Source organism: Histoplasma capsulatum, genomic scaffold (genome assembly GCF_000149585.1).
Source record: "Histoplasma capsulatum NAm1 scaffold_3 genomic scaffold, whole genome shotgun sequence".
NCBI classification, from domain to species: Eukaryota; Fungi; Ascomycota; class Eurotiomycetes; order Onygenales; family Ajellomycetaceae; genus Histoplasma; species Histoplasma mississippiense.
Genome location: NW_001813980.1, coordinates 1889072 through 1899293, shown reverse-complemented (window position 1 = coordinate 1899293; position 10222 = coordinate 1889072). Strand labels below are relative to the sequence as shown.

The window sequence follows — 10222 nt, the reverse complement described above, 5'->3', positions numbered from 1 at the left end:
GATAGGATATCGATTACATTATCTGAACACGACACACAGGACCATTGTATCTCGTCCAAATATTGCACGCGATGAATACATACAATTTCGGATATACTTCACATTCTTCTGCGGAAATGTATTCTACCTCTTCCACAAATCTGCCCTCCCTCATGCCAGACTATATGAACCAGCCAGCACCCAATGTTACAGGCCATACTTATCTCGCCATGTAAGGGGCCCCTTGAGCGGGATATCTAGAATTTACGAGAAGTGACTAACAATTTTATCCTCGTAGCTCCTCTCTATATGAACCACTACATCCATATCAAAGGTCAGTTGAAATGATGGCCTTGGTTCTTTAAACAGCTATCCCTCGCCGATTCAGTCTTCCTAAAATTTAATTACTAGTCCTCAACAATATCCGTTTCCCCCTACATCCGATACAGGGGTCGCCGTGACGCCAGCTCTAGCTGATGGCTTTTCTACTCGGTATAGCGTTTCACCTGCTCCAGAGGACCAAGTGCGAATTGTAAATTCGCGACCGAAACCACAGTGCTGGGATCATGGATGTAACGGCCGCGAATTCTCGACGTTTAGCAATCTACTACGCCACCAACGTGAAAAAGCAGGCACTGCTACGAAATCGGAGTGTCCTCATTGTGGAACTGTTTTCACTCGGACAACCGCACGAAATGGACATCTTGCACAGGGCAAATGCAAAGCGAAGCGCGAAGAGCAATAGCACCAGCAGCAGGAACAAGGCTGCTGTGAGCTGTTGACAAACCCTGATTATCTACCAAAATACTTATTTCCCTTTTTGTTCGTAGCGGGCGTTTTATCTTCTGGGGGCGCCTTTTGATAGGTGTATACATAGGGAGACTGGAGCCCGGATTGCTCTCTTCAGTCTCCTTTTTCTCAACTCTACCCACCTTGTTATACACGAAATGATATATATGACATTTTCAGCGCCATTTCAGCATCCCCGCTTTTTGCATCAGCACATCACGACTTAAGAAGCTAATGACAAAATATCACGAGTCTCTTCTTTTTGGATCATTAATCGAGACAAAATGCGGACGGAAGGGCAAATATATAATTTGATATTTCGCTTCCGTCAATTTTTAATTTTTAATTTATATCAAGCAAGAGAAAGCGGACGGTGGAACGGAGAAGAATGCAATGCGATATTTAAGTACAAAGAGCGTAGTTGCAGTGTCTTGCCCCCAAGCCAGGGGCCTCGCTGACTCTAACCAAGGTATCAGATACATTTGATTGGGTAACCAACGCCCGTTTACACCCAACGCCCGCCATTCCACCACTATTATGATGAAATTATTTCAACAATATCTCAACAATGCAATTAGATTTCAAGCTTATATATTATATGATGAAAATATATATAGAAAATTACATATAAAAATATATACCTAATTCTGTAGATGTTTGTTTGGCTTAATAACTCATCTGAAATGTGAAATCTTGAGTGGAGGCAGATTTGATGAGTAAGCAGTCATTAAATCAGTAAAGATTGCAATATCATTAAATCCCTCTGACAATGAATTCATGAGCACTCTGACAGAACTCTGAAAATATGATTTAATCACTCTTTATAAAATTGAGAATCTACTTTTTTAATTAAAAAGATGATTTTTAAATTCTTTAATTTATTTCTTATTTAATTATGATTGCAAATATATAGTAGCTTGTTCTTTCTCTTTTTTTTATTTTTAAATTTTTTTTACATCTTTAAACTTCTTTTCAATCTGTTGTGGAGCAGTTTTTACAGTTTTATTCATCCTTTTTTACAGTTTTATTGTTTGATAAATGATTTTTTATTTCATTTTTTATTTTATAACATCTGTTTTTTTTTATTTTTTAAAAATAATATGTTGCAATTTAACATTCTTCTTATGAATCTGTTCATTTTTTTTAACAATTTCAGAAACTGTTATATTTTCATAGATACTCTGCATTTTCACTGATGAAAAGAATTGTATCAATGATGAATTTGAAAAATCTAACAATTTCATTGCTCTGTTATATTTGTGATATTTTTTTTTTTAATTAAAAGTCTGTTATAGCTGTCTGTTCTTTATTAAAAGAATCTCTTTATTAAAAACAAGATTTTCTTCTGTATAAATTATCTAATTAAAATCATTAAATATTTGATGTTGCTGCTATTTGATTTGCTTCATCAATTTTTGTATGTTAATAATAAAAGTAGAGATTTTTGATTGATATTATATGTTTGAGGAAATGCAAGATTGTATTACAAGCTTTTTAAAAATCCATTTCAGATCAAATGAGTGTAGATCAGTGACAGTGAATGTGAATGCAATATTTGAAAATGTAACTGTCTTTTTTCATACATAATGAAATAGTTGTTAAAAAAATCTCTTTATAATGTATATGAATTTCATTTCAGTTCTCATTCATTCATTCAATTGATTAGAATATGATTTATTCAACGATTTAAATATTTCAATATTTAATAACTGTAATTGATGTGTAAAGTGAAAAGAAAAAACAGTGAGTAAATGTAATGTGACGGCGCCGAGGCGATTGCTACTCGGCAGCGGCACAGAGGAGGATGGTATATAATGGGAAGCCTTATGGGTGGGCTTGATTATCTCGCTTGAACCGCGAACTCGTAGAATACTATACAAATACTGAACTACCAGAGGTACTCGGCACACTAAGAATATTGTATGAGGACAGTGGTAACTCTGGTATCTTATTGTCAAAAGATAAAAGACGAATCGCTGGCTCCTGGAATAGAGAGCCAGCATCTAGCTATTCTATATAGACAACGGGCAGCCATCCTCCCCTCACTCTATAAGCGAGGGTAGCCGAAGCAACTCCGCAGTGGCGCTGCATTGATCTGCCAGAAGGAATCCAGACCCCGTATAGAAACAGGATTCTCATATCTCATCAATCGGATCCTCTTCTATTGCATCCGAATGATGTCATAGGGGTGGTTGGAAACCGGTTCGGACACCTGCGTGATGTCATGGGATAGATGGGATTTATCCGAGGGGAAACGATGGGCCCGTGTGGAAGCCGTCACGGGGCCTTGGCACAACCAAGGGTGTGACAATGCCCTCCCCTTTAAAGGCATAGTCCCGATGCCTCAAGATTACCGGATTGGGAATTATCTTTGTTGTGTAGCAACGGTTGCCAACCGCTTTGGCAGCGCGCGCGCTGCGCGGCATAAAGGAATGGGTGAGTCTTATTCAACGTGATTTTTCTGCTGAATGCGCAGTCCTTCTTTTTTTTCCCATCACTGTCATATCCAAACGTTCAGTAAGTGGATTATCGATTTGAAATGTGGAAACATGGCTAACAAGGGGCTTGCAAATTTTCGTTTTTGTTCCTTTCCTGTGTATGGAATTTCTTGCAAAAGTAGTGCAGGGGAACTTCGTCCTTGGAAGACAGTAAGGGGGCTTATTTTGATATTTTTTAGGGGGTAAAAAACGTTTACGGGGGGCAGCTGCGGCCTCTGTCGCGCCCAAAAGGCCCAGGTTGGAGGCGGAGGCGGAGACCCCTACCAGCTGGGGGGGTTCTGCTCCTCCCCCCCTGCCGCTGTCACCCCAACGCCCCCCCCGCCAATCAACAGGGCGATGTATGACCCCCGCATGGTCGTTCGGAGAGAACCTCAGGGAGAGCTTGGTCCGGGGACAGCGGCTCAAATGAGTCCAGTCCGTAGTTCCCCTCTTGCAGAGCGCCCGAGCCCTGCTCAGGGTGCCTGTGGGTCGGGTCCGCAGGGTTCCTTTGTTTTCTCCTTGTGGGGAAACCCCGGTGCGGCGCCTGGCTGGCACCGCTACCTGCTTTCGCTGCGCCAAGCAGCTTCGAGAAGGGGGGATCCTTTGCACCCGCCCCTCCGCCCATTCACGCTGTTTCCGTTGCGTGAAAAACAACGACACCTGCCTTCCTGTACGTACTGCTCCTTCTGTAACGGCGCCGTGCCGGTTCTGACAAGGCGTATAGGTGCCAAAGCAGTACAGGGCCAAAGTTGTGGATCTCCAGGCGTTGGCGGATTCCGTCCGTTCTGGGGAGGTTCCCAAGGCCCGTCTGGAGAAGGAGGCGAAAGCGTGGGTCTCCGAGGTGGAAAAACACTTCAGAATGGCCGGCCCTAAGAAGAAGGGGTCGGCCGGCGCCGCCGTTGGAAGCGCCACGGAGACAAATCGTTTGTTGGAGAGGATCTCGCTCCAATTGGAGCAGGTGACTGAGGTGCTTTGCAAATTGGTAAGTTGACACTTTGTTGTACTTTCCTACACCCCCCTGCGGCGCCGCAGCGCTAACTCCACGGCAGGCAAAGGTGCCGGTGCCAGGGACTCCGTCGGTGGAGGAGGAGTTCGGTGGGGGTGAGGTGGTGGAAGAATGAGGCCTTCAGGTGTTTTCTTCGATCTTCGTGGGCTTCGGCCCTTATAGAATAATAGCGACCCTCAGGCCAAATAAAATTGCATTAATTGTTGGTTCTTCATATCCCTTTTTTCCTTTCTACCGCTCTGAGATCTTTGAGCTGCGTAACCTCATTAAACTCCTAAAAACCCCTAGGGAAAAATAGGAGAAGAGTGTTACAGCGTCTTCGAGGCACCGGCTCACCACCGCGAGATCATCTCTAAAAAACCCTTTGGGAAAAAGAAGAAGTCTCAAGCAGCAGCTCTTGCCTAACCACACCTCTGACGTGCAGCGGGGCGGTCTCTACTAGCCACCTCATATTTTGCGATCTCTTCCTCGGCATTCTCTAAATGCTCAAGCGGTTCCCATGAGTTCTCGGATGATGGATAACCTTCCCATTTGACAAGGTATTGAACTTTGTTGTAGTGCATTCGTTTGTCTAATATTCCTTCTACAAGATATTCGGTATTACCCTCAATCTCGACGCCATCCGGCCGAGGCGGCTCCGCCCCGGGTCGTTGCTTATAGGGTTCCAAATAGGAAATGTGGAAGACAGGATGGATAGATTTGAATCCTGAGGTTAGTTTCAACTCATATGCCTGCTTACCCACTACCCTTATTATCTGGAAAGGTCCCAACCATCGCTCACTGAGCTTCTTGCACGGTCTCGTCGTCTTGATGTTCTTTGCTGAAAGTAACACTTGATCCCCTATTGAGAACTTCATTGGAAGGTGTTTTCGATTATAGTATTCCGCCTGTCGCTCCTGGGCGCGGCGGATGCTTTTCGCCGCCTCCCCGTGGATTCTATCCAGAAGCTCCAATCTAGCTTTTACTTCTGGCACCGAGGGGTACTCTGTCCCACGATCCCGTTCGACATTCCGACTGTCTATCCCCCCCTTTAGGACGTCGTCCGCGACGTCACTAGGTAATGAAGGATTATATCCATAACAAGCATAAAAGGGAGACACTTTTAAGGTTGCATTCTTTGCATTGTTATATGCGAATTCGGCGGTCGGAAGGTGTCTAGGCCAGTCATTCTGATGATATGAACAGAACGCCCGAAGATGGTGTTCTAATGTTTGATTCTGACGTTCAGTCTGGCCATCTGTCTGAGGATGGAACGCGGTGCTGAGGAGGCGCCTTATCGTAAGGTGATAGCAAAAGGCCGACCAGTATTTACTGGTGAAAAGGGATCCTCGGTCTGACACTAACGATTTCGGAGAACCGTGATCACGAATGATGGCATCTAGAAACAGGTCAGCCAATTCAGGGGCTTTAACCTTCTTGTGGGTAGGGATATATTTGGCCATCTTCGTAAAGCGGTCGACAATAACTAGAATTGAGTCATATCCTTTGACTCTTGTCGACTTCGGCAGGTCAACTATGAAATCCATCGATAGATCCTGCCATGGGCCCTTTGGAACAGGCAGTGGCGCCAACTCGCCATATTGCTTGTGCCGCGGAACCTTTATCCTCTGGCAGACATCACAAGTTTCAACATACTCCTTGACATCTGTCCGAAGCTTGTCCCAAACGTACTTACGTCTCAGGAGCTCTTCAGTCTTCTCTAATCCGAAGTGCCCAGCATGGGGATCATCGTGATGAATCCTCAATAACTCCTGGCGCACCGCCCTGCTACGAGGGACAAAGACTGAACCATTTAGCAGTAGGAGTCCACATTCCCCTAGTTGCCAGCGACTTGGTTCCTCGGCGGCACCGCCCCGCTCAGGGCTTGCCCCTTCCAAGTTCGACCCGGATCCTTCCTCCTTCAACTTCTGGATTCGAGCCGCAGTAAGGGCGTCCCCCTGCTGCAACTCACCAATGAATTCTAGAAGCCGTTGGGTTGGAAGGTTGTAGACCGTTTCGTCTTCCGCCAATTCAATGGCAGCAAAACGTGGCACGAGAAGTTCATGACCTTCAGTGCCAGTCCCCTGCGGGGACCCGAGTTCTCCTCCACCTGTATAGGGTCGCGCAGCTGCCTTACCGGCGCCGTTCCCAAGCTTTAGAGAACCCCAACCCCCTGCAGCCAGTTTCTTCTGCAGTGATGGTAGAGGTCCCTTTGTAGGATCCTCATCCCCATCAACGATATCATAATCGGGTCGCCTTGATGGCGCATCGGCGGGGTTAAGCCGACCTGGACGGTATCGGATAAAGAAATCATATTCCGAAAGCAGCTCCGCCCACCTGGCTTGACGTCCTGTCAAGCTCTTTGTTGTCAAGAAGTAACGCAAATTTGCATGGTCGGTGAGAACTTGCACCGGATACTTGCAACCTTGAAGGTAGTGTCGCCAAATCTTAAAGGATTCAACTATTGCCAACATCTCTTGATCATGAGTATCATACCTTCTTTGCGTGAGCGATAGCTTCTTGGAGAAGAAGGCCACTGGTCTCCATTCACGGCGCCTTGTAGTTCTGTGAAAAAGCCTTCTCCTACAGGCATTCCATTGCCTGTATCTCCAGAGGTTATTAACCCCCGATCCTTCCAACGTTGGAAAGTCTCCGGTGTCAACTGCGAAAAGATTCCGCAGACACCATTCCCAGATGCATCAGTTTCACACTGACTGGGTAGGCCGGGGTCGAAGTGATTTAACATCGTGGCATCTGCAAAAGCTTGCTTCAATTCTTCAAACGCCCTCACAGCGTCTTGGGTAAGGATAAACGGTCCCGTTTTCCTGCCTTTAACACTTCCCTTTAACAAATCTGTAAGGGGGGCAGCAATCCGCGAATACGCATAGATGAACCGTCTATAGAAATTCGCAAATCCTAGGAATACCTGCACCTCGCGGTACGTGCGCGGCGCCGGCCAGTCCTCGATGGCGGAGACCCGGCTCCTGTCCATTGAAATGCCATCAACCCCAACAATATAACCTAAGAAATCAATCTCCTGTGTGTAGAACGAGCATTTCTCAGTGTTTGCATAGAGCTGGTGTCGCCTCAAGCGATCCAACACCTCCCGAACGTGGGAATCATGTTCTTTTTCCGTTTTCGAGAAGATTAGGATGTCGTCCAAGTATACTATGCAGGAGACATCGACAAGGCCCCGCAGTGCCTCATTTATGTAGGCCTGGAAGGTGGCCGGAGCGTTGCAAAGACCAAAAGGCAAAACGAGATATTCAAAATTGCCGTACTTGGTACGAAAAGCTGTCTTCCAAATGTCGTCTTCGTTAACTCTTATTCTATGATAGGCGTCCCGTATGTCAATCTTCGAGAACACCCTTGCTCCGGATAATCGATCGATCATCTCATCAATTAATGGTAGTGGATAGCGATCCTTAACCGTCACCTTATTGAGGCCCCTGTAGTCTACGCAGAGGCGTAGCCTACCGTCCTTCTTGGGCACGAATAGTATAGGTGCCCCCGCTGGACTCTTCGATGGGCGTATCCAGTTCTTTGACTGCGCTTCTTCAAGATATTTGCGCAGAACGTCCAATTCCTTTACTGACAAATTGTAAAGGGGTCCGTACGGCGCTGTCGCGCCCTCTTCAAGATGGATCTTATGTCGCACTTTGGTATCAGGAAACTTCGCTGCTTCCTTTTCTGAAAAAACGTCCTTGTAATCTGTGAAGAGACGTTGCGTTCGTCCACCTTCAGTGGTAGACATCACTGCTAATCTGGCAGTGAGGGTGGCGGCTTCTCCGCCTGCCTCCAAGTCCAAGTCACCTGCTACACAGTATATCGACTCAATCTTATCCTCGAGATTCTTCCGATGGAACTCTTCGGGTTCCTCTATAGCTGCCTCTTCGTCGGTGAGGCGGTACCGCCACGCCTGAGTGACCCAGTCGATGAGAGGATTGTTTTCTCTCAACCACGGGAGACCTAGGATGACGTCCTCATCTATGATGTTGACAGCGTGGAGGAGCAGACTGCTCCCCTTGGAGGTTCCTTCAGAGTCCGTGGCCTCACACTTTGTTTGAATGATGCCGAATCGGTGGCATTTTGTTCCATCTGTAAACTTTGCGTGGCCCGGCGGACCTATCTTTTTCCAACCCTTCATGAGTGAAAAGGAATAGGATATGAAGTTAGCGTCCGCCCCGGAGTCGACTAGGCACCTCACTGGCACCTCCCCTGATGGGGTATTCATCTTCAAGGTTACATGGACTCGGAGTCGTGAGGATTGTCAATCCTCCTTGGGTTTTTCCTTTTTATCTTCAGTGGATACATTTGCCAGAAGGGGAGTCGTCTTCGAGGAGGTATCTCCTCGGTTCCTTCCCTTCTTCGACTTACGGCAATCACTGGCAAAATGACCTGAGATTCCGCAGTTAAAACAAAGGTTGTTATCCAGTCTATTTTGGCGTTCCTTTGCAGTAAGTGAAGAACTGGAACGCTTTGAGTTCTTCGTTGCATCATCCGCACCGGAGCCGTCATGGCGGCGTTTTGATCCTGTTGTCGGTTGCTTTGAGGGAGTCTTGTTCCCCTTCTTCTCATGGTGTTGATTATTCAAATAGATTCGAGAAGCCAGGTTGACAAGCTCGGTGCGATTGGTGGGCGGACTTTGATATTGCGATATCGTTGTCCGCACCTTATGAGTCAGCTTCGCGAGGTAAAGCTGCGTTTTCAATAGATTCAAATCGTCAGACAGTTCCTCCCAATATTCTTCGAATCTTGCATTGTAATCGGAAGGATTCTCGTCGTCTCGTTGACGTAGTGAGTTGAACCGCTGCGCCGCCGTGAAGGCGCGGTTACGGTGGTCTTCAATCTGGTCCAGAAGGAAGTTCTTGAATTCTTCCCATGTCATGGCAGCATTGCTACGCTCAAGCTCCCTTTCCTTGGTCGCCCATGTAGTTGCAGGGGTGCCTTCGAGGAGGCTCGCGGCGTATATGACTCGTACCTCATGGGTATTAAACTGGCTCAGGTTAAGGCGGAATTTCCGTTCAAGGGCTCTCGTGAAGCTGTGGAATTCAGACAGCGTCTTGCCCTTGTAATTCGGCGGATCTCCAACCTTGATCCCTTTATCTCCATGGTAGACATAGGAGTGTAGGGGCCGCGGCGGTGGCAGGGCGGCTGGAGGGCCCATGCCAAGGTGAGCGGCGGGTTCAGGAATCTCAGATTCCTGCCGGGGTAGAGGTGTACGCGCTCTAGGGGACGACGTGGAGGCTCCCCCAGAGGGTGCAGTCCCAGCACGGGTGCGTGGGGCCATATCGATCAATAGAGCTCGACTGATTCAAACGTGTAACCAGGTCGAGCGATTCGAATTGTAATGTGACGGCGCCGAGGCGATTGCTACTCGGCAGCGGCACAGAGGAGGATGGTATATAATGGGAAGCCTTATGGGTGGGCTTGATTATCTCGCTTGAACCGCGAACTCGTAGAATACTATACAAATACTGAACTACCAGAGGTACTCGGCACACTAAGAATATTGTATGAGGACAGTGGTAACTCTGGTATCTTATTGTCAAAAGATAAAAGACGAATCGCTGGCTCCTGGAATAGAGAGCCAGCATCTAGCTATTCTATATAGACAACGGGCAGCCATCCTCCCCTCACTCTATAAGCGAGGGTAGCCGAAGCAACTCCGCAGTGGCGCTGCATTGATCTGCCAGAAGGAATCCAGACCCCGTATAGAAACAGGATTCTCATATCTCATCAATCGGATCCTCTTCTATTGCATCCGAATGATGTCATAGGGTGGTTGGAAACCGGTTCGGACACCTGCGTGATGTCATGGGATAGATGGGATTATCCGAGGGGAAACGATGGGCCGTGTGGAGCCGTCACGGGGCCTTGGCACAACCAAGGGTGTGACAGTAAAATCTGATTTCATTCTGCATAATTGATGAATGCTATATTAATATGAAATGAATGATCATTTAATATAAAAAGTCTGTATTCACACTCT

At 46.9% G+C, this 10222-nt stretch overlaps 3 protein-coding genes across 3 annotated transcripts; 2 read left to right on the top strand and 1 right to left on the bottom strand.

Annotated features, from left to right (window-relative positions):
* Positions 1-116: 116 nt before the first annotated feature.
* Positions 117-724, top strand: HCAG_03708 (conserved hypothetical protein; the record flags this gene model as incomplete). Its single annotated transcript, XM_001541560.1, has 3 exons — positions 117-211; positions 278-313; positions 478-724. 3 exons carry the CDS (start codon positions 117-119, stop codon positions 722-724), a joined length of 378 nt encoding a protein of 125 aa, XP_001541610.1.
* Positions 725-2572: 1848 nt separating this feature from the next.
* Positions 2573-4366, top strand: HCAG_03707 (predicted protein; the record flags this gene model as incomplete). Its single annotated transcript, XM_001541559.1, has 5 exons — positions 2573-2575; positions 2955-3204; positions 3446-3651; positions 3970-4227; positions 4295-4366. 5 exons carry the CDS (start codon positions 2573-2575, stop codon positions 4364-4366), a joined length of 789 nt encoding a protein of 262 aa, XP_001541609.1.
* A 286-nt stretch (positions 4367-4652) lies between these two features.
* Positions 4653-9520, bottom strand: HCAG_03706 (hypothetical protein; the record flags this gene model as incomplete). Its single annotated transcript, XM_001541558.1, has 4 exons — positions 4653-6691; positions 6727-8371; positions 8608-8666; positions 8737-9520. 4 exons carry the CDS (start codon positions 9518-9520, stop codon positions 4653-4655), a joined length of 4527 nt encoding a protein of 1508 aa, XP_001541608.1.
* Positions 9521-10222: the final 702 nt, after the last annotated feature.